This window comes from Anolis carolinensis, chromosome 1 (assembly GCF_035594765.1).
Source record: "Anolis carolinensis isolate JA03-04 chromosome 1, rAnoCar3.1.pri, whole genome shotgun sequence".
Lineage (NCBI taxonomy): Eukaryota > Metazoa > Chordata > Lepidosauria > Squamata > Dactyloidae > Anolis > Anolis carolinensis.
The window spans coordinates 48,534,184-48,556,125 of NC_085841.1; the positions used below are offsets into that span (position 1 = coordinate 48,534,184).

At 39.3% G+C, this 21,942-nt stretch overlaps 1 protein-coding gene across 3 annotated transcripts in view; it reads right to left on the reverse strand.

Moving 5' to 3' along the window:
• The window catches only part of slc29a1 (solute carrier family 29 member 1 (Augustine blood group)), a 105,890-nt gene that overhangs the window by 20,659 nt on the left and 63,289 nt on the right, over positions 1-21,942 (reverse strand). For 2 of the 3 annotated variants that reach the window (XM_008125051.3, XM_062973859.1), the window contains exons 2-3: positions 1,563-1,664; positions 158-239 (exon numbers count right to left, since the gene is read on the reverse strand). In XM_008125051.3, the coding sequence (XP_008123258.1) occupies positions 158-239; positions 1,563-1,588 (108 nt within the window). In that variant the 5' untranslated portion in view covers positions 1,589-1,664. Of the gene's footprint in view, positions 1-157; positions 240-1,562; positions 1,665-20,059; positions 20,144-21,942 lie in introns of those variants that run through there. The other variant, XM_008125054.3, reaches the window with a different exon arrangement.

A 21,942-nucleotide genomic window follows, 5' to 3' on the forward strand; every position in this document is an offset into this window, starting at 1 on the left:
ATAAGGTGCAGGGATGCAATCCAGTTTTTCCAAAGCACTCCCTGCTCCCTATGTCTTGATATATAGCACAGAAACTGCTCATCTAGAAAAATTCTAAGGCATCTGGTAAAAATTACATCCCCAGAACACAAATTGCTGATGCCTTTCCTGAACGCACCTGTGTAGCATTCATGAAAAAATTCCATGGCAGAAGTGTCCCAAGGCCAAGTATGAAAAAGATCAGCCAAACACCCTTGTACCTGAAAGAAAAACAGTCCAACTGTTAGGATAGTGCTCTTAATGGAGAATTTTTAAAAGACTTTAAAGACATTTATAAACCGTTCGTCTGAAAGTCTTCATATTTGCTCAAAAATGCACCTCTAATTATCAACCCCATCCACATGGTATTCCAAGCCTCAGGGGTTACTTTCTGATTCTAATTAGGATTATTGAAGAAACAGTGTTGGTAGTGCCTTCAAAAACAAGACAGCATGAAAAGGAAAGCCAGCAGCAATAACCACTCATATATTTATGACCTTTATAGTGTCCACTCTCAGGAGACTATCACAAAAATTCACTATTGCTTCATTTGATTCCCTCAATGATAGTCTTAAATATAAACTAATTAGTAGAATTTGCCCATTTGAATGCATTATTTATTCTCAGTCCTGTAATCATGAATAACAACTAATGGAAAGTGTTTTAACAGTGCATTATTTTGTATATTATTATTCTTCCTAACAAGAACAACACAAGATGTAGCCTTGCCCTGTCCTACTGAAACTCTCACAATGTTAAAATATCCATTGTGATGGCAAAAATTAACTTACTAATACTTTTTTTTACAAATAAGGATACAACCAGAAACATAGAATGTGCATAATTTCTCAGTAAGGTTAAAGTGTTAATAGGCACGTAAACAGGATGCAAAGGTTGTCTGAAAGCCTTCTCTACAAGCTCCTTAGTGCTTTGATGAAAAGCCCTGAGACACTATTAGCCTCAGTGAGAAGCACACATAATAAAATCAAATGGAACATCTGTGCAATCTGTATCAGGTTGTTGTTATTATTATTATTATTGTTATATTTATTTGTATTCTGCTTTTTCTCTCCACAAAGGAGACTCAAAGCAGCTTACATTAAAAGCATTTCAATACAATTTTACAATATACACATATTATACAAATATTATTCCAGGGAGATGGTGGGAATTTGGGACCCATACTGAAAGAAGACACTGAAAGTTGTCTTAAAAATTTGAAAGCTGTGGGTTTTTTAAAGGCCAATACTTTTCCCCAAGACAGCATTTTAGGAATAATAAAGATTATCCATTTTGCTAGGACTGGATTGTTGTCATCTGCATGCTATAAATATATCAATGTTAATTCTCAAAAGTAACACATTACAAGTCATAGTGTTACCCTGTAACTTAACACACTACTTCTAAAGTTTGGTTAGCAGGGGTCCCAGCAGCTACCCATGGGCCTGGTGGTATTTAATAAGCATAGTTAAAAGGGAAATGTATGTCCTGAGAAAGGCCCAGAAGGTGCATCTCCCTTTCTGTCCTTCTGTATCCAAACGTACCTGTCTGGAGGGCTACTTCCTGTCATTATGGCACCTTGCACAAGTCTGTCAGACTAGATCACTCCTTGTGAATTCTCACTGATTCACTTCACTGCTGGATTCCTGGAGATTCACAGGGGAAAAAAAGCCAGTTAATGTAGACCGTGATTGTCCAAGAACAGCGAAGAGTAATGAGATTATGCACAAATCCAGGAAAACTATCAAAGGACATAGAACAAACTGAGTATTTCAGAAATAGTGTTACAGAAACATTTTATGTGCATTTTTGTAGTATGCAAAATGCTAATCTGATCACAAATATGGCTTCAAGTTTGAGTTTTTTTCCAGCTTCCAGCTTTCATTATAGTTGTTAGGAAGACAGTCAATTCATTTCAGATGTGGTGCTGCTGGAGAAGAGTTCTGGGGATGTCACAGACAAATAAATGGGTCTTAGAACAAATCAGGCCTGAGCTCTCCCAAGAAACCAAGATGCCTACATTGTGGCTATTGTATTTTTGCCATATGATTAGAAGAAATGACTCACTAGAAAAGATAATAATCCATGGTAAAATGGGGAGCAATAAATGAATAGTCAGGGAAGAACTAGTTCTGGGTTTGCAAGACCTGAGCAGGGCTTTTGAAGGTAAGGTGACTTGGAGATCTCTCATTCATAGGATCTCCACAAATTAAAGTTAACTTAAAGGCAGCTATCAATAACAACAACAAAATCCTCCATGATCACAAGATGGGGGTTTAACATTTTATTTTCTTGCTCACCACTTTGGATACACTCAAAGTAGTAAATGATGGTGTGATTTTTAAAAAATGGATTTGCTGCTGTATACTGGGACAATGTTCTTAGCCATAATATGCTATGAGCCCTTCTCTTCTTACAATTTTATATAGAAGTAATCCTCTTGTACTTTCATAAGTTGATGACAACAGACAATTGGTTGCTTATAAACTTTGGAAAAATCTGCATTTCCCCCCAGTGCTTTCTTTCTTTTCCCCATACACATTCCCCAATGAGCAAAGAGCTCAACAGCAATGGTTAGTAATAAAAACATTAAATAGTAGTAATGGAAAATCTGCAATGTACAGGATTGAAGTTCTAAACATACACAATAACTGAGACACGAGTAAGTAGAATTAAGATTGAAAAAGCCCCAAGCCAAAAATGTCCAGAAATACATGTTATTAGTGTTTAAACAACCATGGGAAGACTTATTTAAGTAGAATGTGGTGAAGAAAATGAAGAGAAGCCAACATCTGACATGGTAAGAGCTACAGGAGAAATTGTGAAGTACTCAGAAAAGCAGATGACAAACTTTATTGTCCTACTACATGGTTTCGTTTTGTAGTTTTTTTCTGCCTGATCCACATGTATGATCAAAGCTTAGTGCATCCGTCATTATTAACCATAATTCCATGGCAGCCAAAGCTCATGTACATTACAGCCTAACATGGCACTGTCCCTGAGCAACAAGAAATCCTGAGGTGGGAAGCACAAAAAGACAGAAGTCTAAAATGTTATGATATATTTAAATTCTGATTTAAATGTTCTAGCAAGATATGTTTCTTCTCCATTTATTTCAATGTTATCTAATCTTCAAAAGAACTGCATGTACTGGATAACTTCTAACCTGTCTTATTGTATTTGAGGCAGAGAAAGCTTTCTCAAGAGACCATGGAATATTTGATTATAGGGGGGTAGCACCAAAACATAAGATAGGAATCATATTTTAGATGTGTGGTACAAGAGATCTTGATAATCTTCTATATTCTACTTCCCTCTTACATATATGTAATAATAGAAACTAAACTGCTTCCTTGTTTATATTTTGTTTGGCATCCTGTTGTCAGGACCCAGGCTGCAGAATACCAATAACCATGCGCAGAGGCCAGACTCTATCTAATATCTTTATTAATGAAATATATAAAAACAATAAAAACAAGTGAAGAATATAGTTCAGAAGCAGACCTTTCAGATAAGGCCAAATATAGTCCAGAAAAGTATTGTCCAATATAAGATATTAGAGTTCAAAGTTATAATCCACTTGACCGAAACACACACTTTGCCAAGCAATAGTGTGGGGAAATGACAGAGTCCTTAAAGTCCAATGTAGCTTGACAACAAGGCTGGAAAATAAACTTGATTCTTGGCTAGATCAAAGACTTGAAACGAGGCAAACATGAAGCATGAAACAAGGTCCGTGGCAAAACGTGAAACAAGGCAGGCTTGAAACTTGATCCGGGAAGCAAGGAACTGGGGTTACGAAGTCCACACACGATCTCTCTCCTCAAGCTGATCAATTGACTCCGCAAAGTTCCCCTTGCGACAAACACCTATATTGGGTCTCGTTTTCCCGCCAACAGAACACTTTCCCTAGAGAACGAGAAGCGAAACCCAACTCTGTCCAGATGCATGACTCCTTAGAATTTCCCAAGGGAAGCAGACCTAATCAGCTAGTTGTTTGGCAGCGATTCTCAGGCTCCGGCGATTAGCCTCTCTGACTCCTCTATCTCTAGTATAATTGTCCCTCCGGGAAAACGGGGGGGGGGGGGGGAGTTCTGCCCAAGGCCTGTTTGGCTGAATTCTTGAGGGCAAACATCCTCCAGGTGGAAAGGCTCCGGCTCTGGCTGAATCGGCGAAAATCCCATGTTTTCCTCTTCGTCTGCCACAATAGTACTAGGAACAGGACTACAAGGCCCATGAGTCATCACACCTGTTGAGGTGCCAACATTAGACCAGCATGAAATCTAGTTGAGCTGGTGATTATGACCTTTATACCATTATGTAAGATAGAATTCAGCCACCACTTACAAAATTGATTCTCCATTTGCCCACAGTGCAATGCACTGCCTTAAAGGCCAATCTGTATGTAGATAGTTCCATACCACTCATTTTAAAATATGACTCTACTGCCTTTCTATGAAAATAATTAAACCACACCTCCCCTCAGCAACAAAACAAAACTTTAAAATCTATTAGCCTTCTTCTGAGGGAATCTTATATAAAAATGAAACTAGCTTGTTTTCTACAGCACTAACCAATGGAATCAAATGACAGTAAAAGAGATTTCAGCTAAATGTTAGGAAGTTTCCTTACAGTAAGGGATGTTCAACAGTTAAATATACTGTCTCAAAAGGTAGCAAACTCTCTATCTATGAAAGTGAGTTTACTTCTACATAGCAGTGGGTCCTTTCAAATCCCATGATTCTTTGATTCACATAACGGATACGGTGATAGTCCTAGTAAAACACTTGCCACCTAGCCACTGTGATCTCAAAGTGGTGTAAAACAATATGTATACAATACAATACATACAATACAAACAATATGTAAATGAAACATAAAATGGAGATACATATTTTGTTTTGCTCAAAGCACAAATCAAAGATTTTCAGACCTTCTCAAGCATTTCATATCTAAGAGTAAGCATCCTTATAGACACAAGATGTTGCACAATGGACATGGCCAGTTCAAAGGACAATAACCAATGGATGAAAAATATATTATTTTCATGTTCCCCAAAGTGCACTAAACTGTGACGTCCGCATTCACTTAAAATCTATGGGGTAAGAATCTATCAACTTCCTGCTCATGCACTTCTAGCATCCCCTTGGCAGCTATTTTGACCATAGCAATTGAAAGCAATATGCTAATTGAGATTACCACTTGCTATACCTATGAAGGATCATGCAAGGGCATCATCAAAGACACTGGGATGCAGTATCAAATGACCTTAATAGCATAATGTGCCACCTCCTATTTTTTCTGATTTGTTCTGCCTACTTCTTAACAATTTCATATATTTCAACACTTCCTTACTGACAGAATCAGATCTCCTGCTCTTATTCCACACTCTTTCACAAACATTGCTCCCACCAGATATTCCAAAGTGGAGAAAAACAACCCAGCCAACTTGTATGTGCAATATCCCATGTATAACACTGCAAAAATGCTAAAAATACTTCTTTTCCACTCCCTCCCTCTTCCCAAAATACATGCCAATTTCCCCTTACAGAAAAATATTCCAAATTGACATCATGGATTAGTAGACCTTTCTTTTACTGAAGCAAGAAAATTCAAGCTAGAAGAAATAAAAAAGATAACTACAACAGTGAGGTGAAGAGAAAATTATATGGAAGTTTCTTCCTTTACTGTCATCCAAAACCATTGGCACACTTGTGCCATAAAAACTGAACACCTTGAATGAAGCAATCACTACAAATACCTGAGTGTACAAAGAAGATGGTGTCTCAGGTTGCTGAGCCTTGTCCTGTACTGAAAGCCATTTATTTGAAGGAAGCATGACTATGTTTTGTTTGCCTTCTGGGAAATAGGGGAGGTCAGACCTATGTCCGAATCACGGGAGGTTGAAGAGTTGATCCAAATGTCTGCGGTTAGAGCAGTGCCTGGTGCCACATCTGGTGGGTGGCTTGAGATCATGGCTAAAATGAGAAAATACAGGATTTTCCAGATGGTGATGGCACAGGAGCAAGACAGACTGCTAGCTCTTGGATTAAACAGGAATGGATGCAGATGGTTTTGGCCAAAAAAGATAATACATTAGAATGGCTGCAGTAAACTTACAACCAGTCTGGCCTCTTTCTTCAGGGTGGATAAAATCTTAACATGAGGGACAAAGCTTGGGGGAAAATAGGTGTTTTTTTTTTTCTGATGGAGACGCAAATTAAATTTTCAAAGTCCTAAATGTGTTTATCTGAACATAGGCAATACTAGTCATCTTTCCAAAATGTTTTATTTCAACCCTAATCGTCTTTTTGCAATGTTGATGCCAAAGACGTTATGAATAGAGATTTTCTAAATTGATGGCTTCTAGAACTACTAATCAAAAGGTACTGTATAATTATTTTATCTCCCCCTCACCCCACTGGATTTTTCTGCAATAGTGAAAAGGACAGAAGAAGTACTGCAGCGAATAAGATTGTGGTAGAAAATAGCAGAGCCTGGATCCCTAGCAAAGTTTTTGAATAATACAGGGCCAATTGTACACTAATAGCCTAATTTGGAAACAGACTTCACCACAGATGCAGAATTTCAAAATTAAATACAGTGTTCCCTCACTACTTCATGGTTCACTATTAGCGGATTCATTGTTGTGGTTTTTCAATAAACTCTAAAAGACTATTATAAATCATAAAAAATTACAATTTACAGCCTAAGGAAGGGAGGAAGGAGAAGCCAAAGGGAGAGAAAAGGAGCCCAAGTGGCAACGGGAGGAGAAGGAGGCGATTTATCAACACACACTTGGTTGATAAAGACTTAAAATAGTGTATAACTATTAAAATAATGTATAAATAGTAATATAAATATAGTGTCCCTACTTTGCGGATTTTCACTTATTGCGGTTGGTCCTGGAACCTAACCCTCGCGATAAGTGAGGGAACACTGTAATCAGCCACACAGGTGATACAGTTCTACAGGCACACACCTGGAGCCCATGCTGAAAAGTCATTGTGCACAAGGTTTTCCTGAATGTTTTCACCACATGTACATCAGTTCTTTTAGAACAGTGGTTCTCAAGCTGGGGTCAACAGATGTTTTTGGCCTACAATTCCCAGAAATCCCAGCCAGTTTACCAGCTGCTAGGATTTCTGGGAGTTGAAGGCCAAAAACATCTGGGGACCCCAGATGAGGACCACTGTTTCAGAAGAAAGCTGTCTTTTGCAGATAAGAAATGAGGTAGTGATAACAGATGGAAGTGAATGAAGGGGAGGAGGCATTCCAGATCTCAAAGCAATCATGTAACAGTGGGTTGCTGAATTTTCAGGGCTGTATGGCCATGTTCCAGAAACATTCTCTCCTGACATTTCAGCCACATCTATGGCAGGGATTCTCAGAGGTTGTGAGGTATACTGGAAACTAGGCCAGTGAGGCTTATATATCTGTGGAAGGTCCAGGGTGGGAGAAAGAACTCTTGTCTGTTGGAGGCAAGTATGAATGTTGCAATCGATTACCTTGATTAGCATTGAAAAGCCTTACAGCTTCAAAGCCTGGCTGCTTCCTGCCTAGGGGAATCCTTTGTTGGGAGGGGTTAGCTGGCCCTGAATGTTTCATGTCTGGAATTCCTCTGTTTTCAGAGTGTTGTTCTTTATTTACTTTTCTGATTTTAGAGTTTATAAATACTGGTAGCCACTAGCCAGATTTTGTTCATTTTCATGGTTTCCTCCTTTCTGTTGAAATTGTCCACATGCTTTTGGATTTCAATGGCTTCTCTGTGTAGTCTGACATAATGGTTGTTCGAGTGGTCCATCATTTCTGTGTTCTCAAATAATATGCTGTGTCCAGATTGGTTCATCAAGTGCTCTCCTATGGCTGACCTCTCTGGTTGAGTTTGTCCGCAATGCCTTTTAGCCAGGCTTTGAAGCTCACAGCAACCCAGTGATTCCAGCCACAAAAGCCTTCGACTACACAATCATGTAACTATCAGGAGTAATTTAATTATCACCACAAAGAAGGATACATTAAGGCACAACACGCAACCCCAGAGTTCAGGTGTCTCTTCCATAACAAATCAAAGTATTCCCCATCCTGAATTTGTGAGTGACTCAACACTGTAACCAAGTATTTTGTAGAGAATTTATAGTATAAACTAGCCACTTAGGAACTGTCAGTTCACAAGAACACAGATCAGTTCTTTCAAACATTTAAGCAACAGATCACTGGGAACTTGGATCTCCCTCAGCAAAGCAGTTTGTAGAACGTATTTGTCAGCATGTTTGGTATTCAGTATTTTTTTTAAGTTTCTATCTATAAAGGGTACAGTTGTTTTCGAGCTCTTTACTGGACTTTCTCTAAAGGGGGCTGGGAGAGGTAGGTTTCAGAGGTCAAAAAAGTTAGATTTTTCTACATAATACACAAAGGTGGGGAAAGTTTGGTTTTTAAGTTTTCTAAGCTTTCTGCTTTTTGTGTGAGCATTGCATGGGAATAAGCCCTTTCTCAAGCATGAACAGTGCCTCAAATCATATTTCCAACATATCATACATATTTGCATATGTATATATATATAATTTACAATAATATATAATAAAATAATATACTGTATATACATATAATATTGATATTATATTGTAATATAATACTAATTAATGCAATATAATAATATTAATTATATATTATATATTACATGTAATATTACTAATAATATTACAATATATTGATATAGTACACTAGAGTAATTTAATGCCAGTATTGTGCTAGGCTAATAATATAATATTGTATGTTAATTTAATTTGTAAGCCACTTTGAGTCCCCTTTGAGAAGGGCGGAATATAAATGTAATAAATAAATAAATAAATAAATAAATAAATACTGCAGATGTATGCCTCTCCAACACACATTTTCCTTTATAGTTATGCTTACCTTGAAATCTGTCTATTAAAAAAAATAGCTGCTCACATAACATTTTCAAAGAGCTAAGAACCATGACCATCAGATCTCTTGCTCAGTAGCTTCCAAGTCTAATCCCATCAGTGTACTCGTGAAGCTGGGAATGGTTTTTGCTCCTTTATGAATACGCTATACTTTTTACCAATTTTCCATTTATTATTTTAAAGCCAATTTTCCTAGTTTAGAGAAATGTTTTTCAAGCTCTTTATATAATGTTTTGGTTCTTACTACTTTTAACAATATATTGCCAAAAACAAACATTACCACCTCATTATAAACACAAAAATTCTGGTTTTGTATCAGAAGAATCAATACGTCTCAAGATATACTGTACATTTTCCTTTCAGAAGTCTTATCTGTGTCTTCCTGTATCTACTATCATATTGTCACAGCTTCTGCTTTTAAAGCAATGTAGTGAAAAGGAAGATGTGCTGGGAGATGTTATCCCAGCACATCTTTGCATTCATTTCACAGGGTCACAATTTTTTAATGTGGATTGCCATACTATGAATAAAAGTGTAAAAAGGGGAGAGGGAACAGCAGAGAGGACAACCCAATGCAGTATGGAAAGCCAAAGTAAAACCAAAAGCAAAATGATAAAAGGTGGTGAATGTACAAAAGCAACACCTATGAAATAAGAATGCCTTTACCTAGCACAAAAAAGACTAATACAGGTTCCAGACAAACCTTAGTCTTAAAAGTGAGATCCATAATGTACATCTTCAAGACAAATGCCTTCTTTAAGAAAGAAAGATGAGAGATCAAATTGTTTTAAAAGGTTGACAGATTTAGCAGATAATGCTTAGCAAGATGGAATGGTTGCTTTTCCGGTCCCAATTCAAGGTGCAGGTTCTTCTTACCTATAAAGCCCTAAACGGTTCGGGACCCACCTACCTTCGTGACCGTGTTTCCCCCTATGAACCTGCACGATCTCTTCATTCATCGGGGGAGGCCTTCTCTCGCTCCCGCCTCCATCGCAGGCTCGGTTGGCAGGGACGAGGGAGCGGGCCTTCTCGGTTGTGGCCCCCCAGATCTGGAACTCCCTTCCCAGGGAGATCAGGCAGGCTCACACCCTTGCATCTTTTAAAAAGCAGTTAAATACTTGGTTTTTTCGCTGCGCATTTGAATAACTCAGTCCCCATGTCCTAAATTAAATCAATATATCTCTCACGCACTGTTCCTGCTTTATAATTAACCGGACACCCATCCCCTATAAACGATTAAAAAAAATTTCTGTCTTGTTGTTTGTGCCACAGCACTTTAAAACTATATTACTGCACTTTAGTTCAAATGTCCCCTCCATACTACCCCCCTCCATTAACCTGGTGGTTCATTCCATTTTACTATGTCTGTACTCATTTTATGCTTTTAAATGAGTTTTATGATCATTGTAATGTATTGTTTTATAGTGTCGGTTTTATTGTGGTTTTATTTACTGTAATGTGTTTTAACTGTTGTATTTGTTTTGTTAGCCACCCTGAGTCCCTGTCAGGAGATGGTGGCGGGGTATAAGAATAAAGTCACTTACTTACTTACTGTAACTGTGTTTCTTCGAGTTGTCATCTGTGAAATTCGCACATATGGTAGTTTCTGCGCCTATACAGCAAGCTGAGAATCCTCTAGAAAGTTTCTATGCTCTTGTGGATATAATCCTGCCCACCCTCCCTAGGAGGTATAGAGACAGTTGGAGGGGCTATAGCCTCAGTTCCTCTATTGCAGTGCAGCAGCTGAACCCAGGCATGAGGAAAAGTGGGGAGGATGAGCGGGAATGTGCGAAATTCACAGGTGACCACTCAAAGAAACACAGTTACAGGTAAGCAACCATTCCTTCTTCTTCGTGGTCTCTGTGAAATCGCATATATGGCAGACTAGCAAGCTACGAACCTTGGTTGGTGGGTGTCATGCCACTGCAGAGAAGAGAACTGCCCTACCAAGGGCTGCATCGTGCTTGGAGAAGACCTCCACCTTGTAATGAGTGACAAATGTAAGTGGGGTAGATCTGCCCGGCAGACATCTTCTAACAGCATCCCCTTGATGTGTGCCACTGTGGTGGCAACAGCCCTAGTGGAGTGGCCTCTAATGTGCAACGGTAGGTCTCTTCCAGCAAGCTGATATGCCAATCGGATTGTGGATACAATCCATGATGACAGGCACTGTTGCAAAACTGGGAGGATCCTTGCATCGTTTCGGTATTTCAAGAACAATCTGGGTGACTTTCTGATGTCAGTATCCACATAAAAAGCAAGTGCCTTGCAGTCACCCAAGGAGAATGGTCCCTAGAGTTGGAGCAATAGCCCGCTCTAGACACATGGAGCGTTGAGAGGTTGAGTGGCAAAACTGTTAGTCATGGGTCTCTGTGACGGGTGTTATGGTAGCCAGCATGAGGCCCACAGTGGGCTCATTGGTTGGCCTTTCAAGCTCTGTCACAGCCATAGAGGGTGTGGCACGCATAGCAAGCTCGGGTGGCAGGCATAACATGCTTCCCGAAAGAGGACCAGACCTGCACCTGCATATTTGCGTCTGACACAGTTGGAGTTCCAGCAGAAGCAAATTGCTGCTGAGGGGACAATGCTCCGCTAGGTGTGGGAGATGTCAATAAGGCCAACATTGCTTCGCCTTCTGTTTTTTAAATTTCTTGCCATGTTTGTGTCACACAGAGTCATTCCTGGCTGAGAAAGCCCAGGAATATTTGGCCCGTTTTCTCTTGGGCATCTGTGCTACAGCCAGTTTGGTTCCTGGCTGCAACAGTGCCCTTGAGAGGGTCACTAAGAGAGCTGGTGGCTCCGAAGGGGCCCACGTGTTGGTGGGTGGGGGAGGGGAGGAGGGCTTTCTCATATAGGAGCACTTTTGGCCATGCCTTGTGGTTTTTCTGGGCTTCCAGCGTGAAAGCCAAACAGAGCAAACTTGCACTGGGTTTCCCCCAGGCACAGGAGGCACACAGGGTGTTCATCCGACTCAGGTAATTTCCTCCCACAGGATACACATTTCTTAAAAACAGCAGTACACATACTGGCCTGAATGAGTAAAGTTAGAGTAATAACAAACAGTCTGGGTCAAGGTAGCAGAATAGTATTAGAAGTAGTCGAAAGGAGTCCAGGGTCAACATGGAAGAGTCAAACTTTAAGGGTTAAGCCAAAAACCATAATTAAAGAAGTCCTAAGTCAAAGTAGCTAGTCTAAATGGAGAGATTCCTAATGCTGCTGTGGTGGCAGTGGACAAAAGGAACTAAGTCTACAGCCCCTTCCACTGACTATATAATTTCTGGGGAGGGTGGGCGGGGCTATAGCCACAAGATCATAGAAGCTTTCTAGAGAATTCTGAGCTTGCTGTGCAGACACAGAAACTACCATATGTGTGATTTCACAGAGACCACGAAGAAGCAGCACTAACAAACATGGAAATGAAATCCAAAAAAAAATCATTTTGCTGATTATATTCTAAAGATGAGGATCATCTGGGAGGAGGGGGAAGAAGAGAAGCTGCACTAATTCAGGACTAATATGGTTAAATACACAAATTGACTGAAACCTAGAATGTGAAGAATACAGCATCTAAATCCCTCGTCTGGATAGGCAAACCTGTTAATTCTGGCCTTAAAAAAAACCCAAAAAACATCCTGGATATGAAGACACAAGTTTTGATAAAATGTTATATAAAACGAGACCAAAATGAAATCCCCATCAGAAGAGGAAACTAGAATCTGGTAAATTGAAGAACTAAGAATAAAGTGAAATGGAAGAGGACATATAAACAGAAACAGATGGGAAATAAATACATGAGGGGTAGGTGTTGGTAAATTACCAACCACATCTTTTTCTCATCTTGTCCTGAGTGAGTACTCCTTGTTTAGTGTAGCACTGCCAGTAAGAGATGGATGTTTAATCCATGGTTCCTTGTTTTTGTTCCTTGTCTTTTATCCAATGAAAATAACACAGCTTTCTTTAGAACTCGTAATTTTAAAATGTGGTTAAGAGTAACCAGGATGGAAACTTGGGTCATAAACGCTGTGACTAGTTCCTTTCCAAACAATGCTGGGGTTGAATCTGAACCCACAAATACCTGTCAAGGCTCTTGACTGAAGGATCTAATTTTTAATCCTCTATTCTGTAAAACAGAGCTTTGTTGATATCCTTGTTACCTAACCTGTGTTTTAATTGTTTTTTTACTGCTGTTTATTTCTGTTTTGTTTTTGCCTTTGTAAGCCGCCTTGAGTCCCTATGGGAGAGAGGGAGGATTATAAATAGTGTTATTACTATTATTATTTAACCCTTAAGGAAATAATTATCTCTTCTACTTTGCCCAATTTCAACAAACCTGTGACACATCCTGTAAGTACAAAAGTGAAAAATGTTTCCAGAAAGAGCTGACAGGAATACTGTTTGCACTTTGCCATGCAACAGTATATTCAATACAGTAGAGACATACTGACTGGATCATAGGTGGGCAACAAAGAAGCTCAGCATGTGCTAGTTGCAAGTCCCATAATTCTTAGTCAACACAGCGAAGCATGAGGGAAGATGGGAGTTACTGTTTATATTGCTAAATCACACGTTTTTTATCCTAAAGCCACTCTATAATATGTAAACTGATCTTTCATTTATCCTGGTTAGTTCTAGTGCTTTTTCTCACTGTTTTTATACAACAGTTTGTTCCTTCTAAATAATTTACTCTGGTATCTTTCATCACATATTTTTCCTTAATTGTGTTTAGAAGATCTAGAAATTCAGAGCAGATGCTTCAGAGAGAGAAAGAGAAAGTATGAGTGGGTCTACTCATGCAACCCAACCATCCAGTTTTGGCCAGAGAGATCCAATAATGCTACACAGGCAAGATCCAACAGCCTCTTCTCTAATGGTATGCCTTGCAAAGCACTTTACAAAATTGGAACGGAGTCTTGCCAACAAAGACTATGTTCAGAACTCTTAGCTCCAAAACCACAAGCAAAAAGGAAACGCAAGAGGCAAAATTATAAGTTTTATCAGGAGATGGTATCCAAAACACTGCAAGATAACGGCAAAAGAAAAAAAAAAACCACAATGAAAATGAGGGGCATATCTGAACCCAGAAACACTTCAAAGAAGAAAATATTTTAGATATTTTACCAAATAAAACAAGTAGATGTTCTGACTCAGTGGGGATTTCAATATAGTAATTTTATGACACATAATTATAAATATTCACTTTGTGGTGTGAAAACTGCTGGAACTTTTCAATCTTGATCCCAGAAAAAGATCCTAATTCAAGAGGATGGGGATTGGTACACTGAAACCAGACATAATCCTTAGAGATAGCTGCAGAAACCTTGAGGAGAAAAAGGATTTCCTGTAAAAAACACCTTTCAGGGCACTCCAACCATTTCCAAGATTACCCAGATTTAAATTAAATGAGATTGATACAAGAAACTATGACTGAAAGTTTTAGTAGAACTGCATGTCTAGAATGAAAGACACAATATAGTATATTTCTCTCTCATTGTGTAATGGAGGAAGGAAGCCGAGGCATTTGTTGATCATCTTAAGAGTGTGATGTAGGAAAACACTGACTAAGCTCCATTAACATCCCATAGGAAGAATAGGCAGGAAGAAGGAAGTGGCATATTTTACAAATTGTTTATCATCTGTTTTTTAATTGATTCCTTTTGTGAACTGATTTGGGTCCTACTTGGGGAAAAAGGTAGCATATACAGTAGAGCTTGCTTATCCAACATAAATGGGCCGGCAGAACGTTGGATAAGTGAAAATGTTGAATAAGGAAGGATTAAGGAAAAGCCTATTAAATGTCAAATTATGTTATGATTTTACAAATTAAACACCAAAACATCATGTTTTACAACAAGTCTGCCATTTGTTTGGGAGTGTGGCTGCACTTGTGTTGTTGTTGGGCATGTTGGCACACTGCACGTTGCTGCCTAGAGAGAAACAGCTGTGGATCCAGGCGGGAGGCAGACTGCATTGGATAATACAGAACGTTGGATAAGTGAAGGATGGATAAGCGAGACTCTACTGTAGCTGAAATATAAATGTAAAGACATAAATAAATACATTCTCATCCAGGCAAGTTCTACCAAATGTGTTAAATAATGCTGGATCTCCCCGCCCCCCTTTGTCAAAATGTATACCCTAGTAGCTAGCAATTAAGTGGCAACCTTGTCTTATGTGTTTTAAAATACTCAGTTTTGTGCCCAGTTCTGCGGGCTTCCACCTAGAAAAACTACTACATTAATAGCCTAATGACCTTATTTGACTAGACAACAATATCAGTTCTGGCATACAATATCACACATTTCCACTACTTGGAAGCTCTCTGTTTCAGGATGCCTCATCACTCTGGTAAGGGCTTAAATACCATAAATGCATCCAATCCTTTCTGATTTGGAAGCTAAGCAAGGCCAGCTAATGAATACCAGATGTTGTGGTTTGTTGTTCTGAAGAAGGAACTGGCAAAACAATCGCTGAGTATTTTTGCCTATGAAAACCCTATGAAATTCATGGGTTCACAGTAAGTCAACAGGCAACTTTAAGGGGCATACACACATACATCACTCTGTTGGGGAGTGGTACAACTTTATTATTGTACCAAGCATATCAATGTGCAGTTATGAATAGGCAACTGTAGCTGTCCACTATCAAACAAGCATTGGATCACCCCAACTTCTGATCCATGTGGTCAAATGGAGACCAACTTAAGCCTAGAACCAAGTCAAAATACTGATTATGATCAACAAAGCTCTCTATGGAAGAAATAAAAGAACTGATTGAAATAAAAAACACATTTAACCAAAATATATCACATTCCATCATAAATGTCACAATACATGATCCACTTGCTACTCGCTACATTTGAAAACTCAGTATTTCTTTGTAGCTTCTACATAGTCTCAAAAATCTACAAAGCATTCTGAACATATGAAATGAAACCTGCTCACTTTTGTTTGATTTCAGAGGGTCAAGCTTCGCTAGTACATGAAATGGAAAGCACCAGTGAACACTAGAGACCCTAAGTATGGCTAGGAAAGAATCCTTCCTAAAACCAGAGACTGCCACTGTGCTAATCAGAACAGACAACAATGGAACAATGGAGTTTAAAGAGGATTCAGGTGTTTTTGCTTAACATTTGTTACGGTTTATCAGTGAGGCCAAACTGCCCTAATGCAAAGGAGAATGCTATCCACACTCACCTGAATAAACTGGCCTAAAAATAACCAGGCTTACATCTGAAAGAGCATGCTTATAATTGTTGTGCTGATCAAACTTAACCATAAAATAATATACTGGTAAACAGAAGGCAAATGCTTCTGGATCCATATCAAGTCATGTCACTTTCAAATTGGCCAAGTACTTGAGAGTTTTTATTTAGCTTTGTAAAGATAATTTAGGCTAAAATACAAAAGGATTGGCTCCATTTATGTAAAACAGCTAAAGTTAAACATTAAATGTTAATTTATTACTTTCCTTTACTAATTACCAAATGCAATGCCAGAAAAGGGTGAAGATTTTGAATTCTACAGAACTCTTCATCTATTCTAGACAAACAGAATAAAAATTGAGGGGGGTATATTTTATACCATTTAACTTGATATAATCCACAAGCAGGGTTGTTGTGTATATACCTCACAACCTCTGAGGGTGCCTGCCATAGATGTGGGTGAAACATCAGGATGCTTCTGGAACATGGCCATACAGCCCGGAAAACACACAACAACCCCATGATTCCGGCCATGAAAGCCTTCGACAACACAATCCACAAGCATTTGAAGGTATGTACACTTTTCTGGCATTTAAATTCACCTTAATAAAATCATTGCTCACTATAGATTTTGTGGGGTCTTTCCCTTCTCAAGAACTGGCATGCCTATATTTGTTGTTTTTATTTCCTATGATAACTATTTAAACATTTTTGTAGTTGTTGCTATACTTTGCTATCATTCACTCAGCCCTATCTTTGCTGAATTCATTATTATCCAGAACATTTTTTGTGAAAGCAAGAATCAGTGTTTTGTTTTGTCTTCAAAGGTTGCCAAAATGTCCTGGAAATTGCAGGTCTTTCCTCTTTTCCTTCCTCTCCCCTGTTTTTAAGCTGATAAATACTTTACTTCACCAAGTATTAGGCACAGCTGTCTCCTTTGATGTGTCCAAGTAAAACAAGATAGCGTGCCCTTGGGATTAATATGATGGGAGCACTGGACAAGAGATTAACAGAAAGAATTTACTCCAGTGGGCAATCCAACCTTTGTTAAATTTGGCTATCCTGTGTTTCCCACTAATGTGTTGCTAGGATCACAGGGTTGATTGCTATAGTTCTCCTAGTTTTTTTCAGAAGGGGTTGACAATTGTGGCACTCCAGACCTTTCTGGGTTGCAACTCCCATCAGCCTTAACCAGTATAGCCAATGGTGTGCAATTATAGGAGATACAGCTGAACATCTAGTTGCTCACTCTTCACTTAGACTAGGACAGTGGTTCTCAACCTGGAGTCCCCAGATGTTTTTGGCCTTCAACTGTCAGAAATCCTAACAGCTCGTAAACTGGATGGGATTTCTGGGAGTTGTAGGCCAAAAACATCTGGGGACCCCAGGTTGAGAACCACTGGGCTAGGAGGAATCTCTGACCTCCAGACAGGTAAATCCCACACGAGGTTTATTTATTTATTTACCCTATTTATACTCAGTCTTTCTCTACCTGAAGGGGACTCAAGGAAGCTTACATATGGCAATTATTCAATACCATAAAAACATACATACATTAAGCTTAAAGTAAATTGAATTAAAATTAATACATATTAAACATTTAAAAACATTACATACAATATTAAAATCACTCCATTCAGAAATCGTAGTCTGAGGCCGTTCCGTAGTCATTGTACATATTCCAAATCTATTATTGCACTTCGCTATTCTCCGAAAGCCTGATCCCAGAGCCAGGTTTTTACTTTCCTTCTGAAAGCTAGGAGAGAGGGGGGCTGATCTAATGTCGCTAGGGAGGGAGTTCTACAGGTTTCCTTCCAGGTTTCCTCAGATTTTTATTGCTCCGAGAAGTTGCCCCGAACTGCAACTTCAACAGAGAGGAACATTTAACTATGGCCAAGAAACAAGGTGTACCGCCACACTTTTAACTTGTTAGCAAGAGTCTGATAGGGCTGTGGATTCTCTCATATTCAAGGGTCTATGTCCTTCTGACCCCTCCGACTAGACTGCTCTCTAAGGATTTTCTTCTGTTTGAGATAAATCGAGACTGGATTATGTATTACTTCCTAGCAGACACTATTTCAAGCAGCTTTCTGGTTGCTGTTTGTTTGTCCAGGATAAGTCTTAATTGCTTTACCAAATAAAAATCACTGTGCTGACAATTGTGTGCAGGAGTCTCTCAATAAAGACCACTCCGGCTTGAGGGGTATCAGGATTCAGAAATTTAGAAACATCAACTAACAGTCTTTATCTTTACTATGGACAACACTGAGCTTGGCCGAACACCTATTAGTTTAAGGCATAGTTCATGCCAACCACAGCAGCCATTTCCATGCCACTATGACTGAATTAATTGCAAAAAAAAAGTGTGTGTGTCTGTATTAGTTATTAGATATTATGGCCATTGTTTGGAGCAGCAGGTACTATGCAGAGGCTATTTGACATCACTTTCACTCAGAGCGGGATTAATGAAGAATTAAACTCCTGCCTTGCAATGAGACTGAGAATGCAAAGTACTACATCCCTAACATCTTTCTGTTTTGCTATAGGCCAAAGATCACAAGGCTCTCAACTAAACTTACAATCTTCTCCAGTCCACTTTTATCACCTATGGTTAATTCTTCACAAAAACAAAGAAAATGGGTGCCAAGGTTCAAACCAGGTGTCACCATGTTCGCCCTAAGTACAAAGCTTGAAAATATATCTTTCTATTTAGAATGAAATTCCCAGATGCTGGCTGGGGTATTACTTAGTCCAGAAAAGTTCTGCCACAATCCTGCATATAAAAGGGGTAAGATGCAGTTGCTGAATGTTGAGGGAAATGTCTCTTATGCATGGACAGAGACACTGTCCTTTATTGTTTCTTCTATGTGTCAAGACTTTGGCTGATATTAAAGGCATGCTTCATGTATTCCACTACTTTCGAACAAGCATAAAGATAACAGTGCTGGGAACACATTTTCCTGTGAAATATGTGAATATATTCAGGTCTTTTTAAAAATTCCTCTTCCACACATAACGGTTTAATCTTCATATGTTAGCAGTTGAGTGACATAGGAGAATAGCAAGTAGAACCACAAAAACTGGATAAAATCGTACATTCTCAGGGAGATAGGGGCAATTATAAATTCTTATTCTTCTTCAATTGAGAAAGGACTTGCCTTCCCCTCCCCTTCCCATACAAAATGGTTGCACTTCATGAAACAAATATATAAATTATACTCACTGTCCTGGTTGTTCATCCATGACTATGTTCCTTTTGAGAGCAAAGCCAAGTCTATTTGCAAGGGTAATGATTGCCATGCTTACTTTATAAACATGACTTGCACATACTGTCCTTGCTATATTTGGTTTTATCATCAATTAATCTCCCTATAATGAAAACTAAAGCTTTCAAGGCAGCTAATGGCAGTAAATTAAAGATCCTGATGGTGCATTTTCCCAAGCATTCAAGGCACAAATTGTGCTAGGATTGTACATCTTATAATTCTCCAAAGGACCCCAGCACATCGAAACACCAGATGAAGCCAAATCCCGTTTGGAACAGACCAAATGAGGTGGCGTCAATATCTACAAGACCAATGGGCTGTTATTAATCTTTTTCTTCAGCCTCAAGCATATATACAATAATTCATCAGAGGGAAAATTCTGCACAGAATATTACAGCTGCAAAAATTAATTACACTCATAATGACACATTCTTAGAAGTTAGGCATATACTGATGTGTCTTAGGCCAGTCACTCTCCTACAGACTTAACCCTATCCCCAGTCCAGTGTAAAAAATGGAAAACTTACAACAGTTCCTTTTTGGACTACAACTCTGAACATTGCAACTTTCAGAGTTGTAGTCCAAAAAAGAACTACTTAAATAAAAAAACCTGATCTTTTGCTCTTTAGGAATTATGAAAATAGACCTACCTAGACCACAGGTGAGCCCATCAACCGGGAACCCTTTGAACTGGAAAGTGCCAGCAATTTTAGTGATGACGGAAAAAGTAGAAGAGGTATCTAAGCTCAAGCACCTGCTAGGGGATGTTTGCTTGGGATAGATAATCCAGAAGGGGCCCTTGCTGACAAACACAGTGAAGCAAACAGCGATAAGATGGTCTTTTCCACTGAGTTGCCAAAAGAAAACATGACTAGCTCACCCAAGATTACTTCATGCAAATAGCTTGCCCTAAGCACCTTTTCGCTTCTGCATTAGTCAGATCTAACCAATGCTTTTAATGGGTGGACTTGTCAGCATGATTTCTATGCATGGCAATTCTAGAGCGTATTGGTCAATCTAAGTACAGTAACTAAGAAAACAGGAAATAGTTATTCTGGACTGCTCAGGCCTGCTTGGATGTACAGTGTTCCCTCACTACTTCATGGTTCACTTTTCGCGAATTTACTGTTTCGCGGTTTTTCAATAAACTCTAAAAGACTATTATAAATCATAAAAAAAATTACAACTTACAACCTAAGAAAGGGAGGAAGGAGCCCAAGCGGCAACAGGAGGAGAAGGAGGCGAATTATCAACACATGATTGGTTGATAAAGACTTAAAATAGTGTATAACTACTAAAATAATGTATAAATATTAAAACAAATATAGTGTCCCTGCTTCGTGGATTTTCACTTATTGTGGGTGGTCCTGGAACCTAACCTCAGTGATAAGTGAGTTAACACTGTATAGCATTCATACAGAATCAACACATTTGGAGACAACAAGGATGAATATGTCTGCACCATCCATAGCTACTCACCCACTGTGAGTAGCAATGATAAAGTTTGCAGCAGAGAACTTTTTTGCTGCTCTAGAAATTATATTCCATCGGTTATACACAGATGTAGTAGCTGATATTGAACCACTACTTTCTTCTCTCAAGGGAAATGCATAAACTGGAACCTTGTGGAGTGATATAAAGGATGTAACCAGTATCCCACAATGTAATTTTTAATTAGCTGTTTCAACCAGAGTTTGATTCCCCATTCTGCTATGGAAACCCACCATCAAACCACACATTCATAGCACCAGAAAATCCTGTGACAAATTTATTCCAGACATTTGTATCCCGTCCTTCTCGGCCCCCGCCCCAGGAGCCTTCCTGCTCTTATTAGGGAGGGAGTTCCACAGACGGGGGGCCACCACTGAGAAGGCCCTGTTTCTTGTCCCTACCAGCTTTCAAGAGTGGTGGGATCGAGAGCAGCCTCCTCCGACAATCTTTATCTATGAGGTGGATCATAGGGGGAGATACGTTTGGACGAGTAATCTGGGCCAGAACTGTTTAGAGCTTTATTGGTTAAAGCCAGCACTTTGTATTGTGCTCGGTAGCAGACTGGCAGGCAGTGGAGTTGATGTAACAGGGGATAGTATGCTCCCTGTATGCCACTCCGATAAGCAATCTGGCTGACCCCTGTTGGACTAGTTGAAGCGTCCGAACAGTTTTCAAAGGCAACTCCATGTAGAATGCCTTTCAATAGTCTATTTGGGATGTAACAAGGCTGTGGGCCACCGTGGCCAAGTCAAACTTCCCAAGGTATGGGCGCAACTGGCACACAAGTTTTAATTGTGAAAAAGCTACCCTAGCCACCGCTGAGACCTGGGGTTCCAGGCTCAGTGATGAATTTAGGATCACTCCCAAGCTGTGACACTGCATCTTCAGGGGGAGTATAATCCCATCCAGCACAGGCTGTAACCCTATGCCCTTTTCAGCCTTACGACTGACCAGAAGGACCTCTGTCTTGTCTGGATTCAATTTCAATTTGTTCGCCCTCATCCAGTCCGAAACAGCTGCCAAGCACCGGTTCAGGACCTGC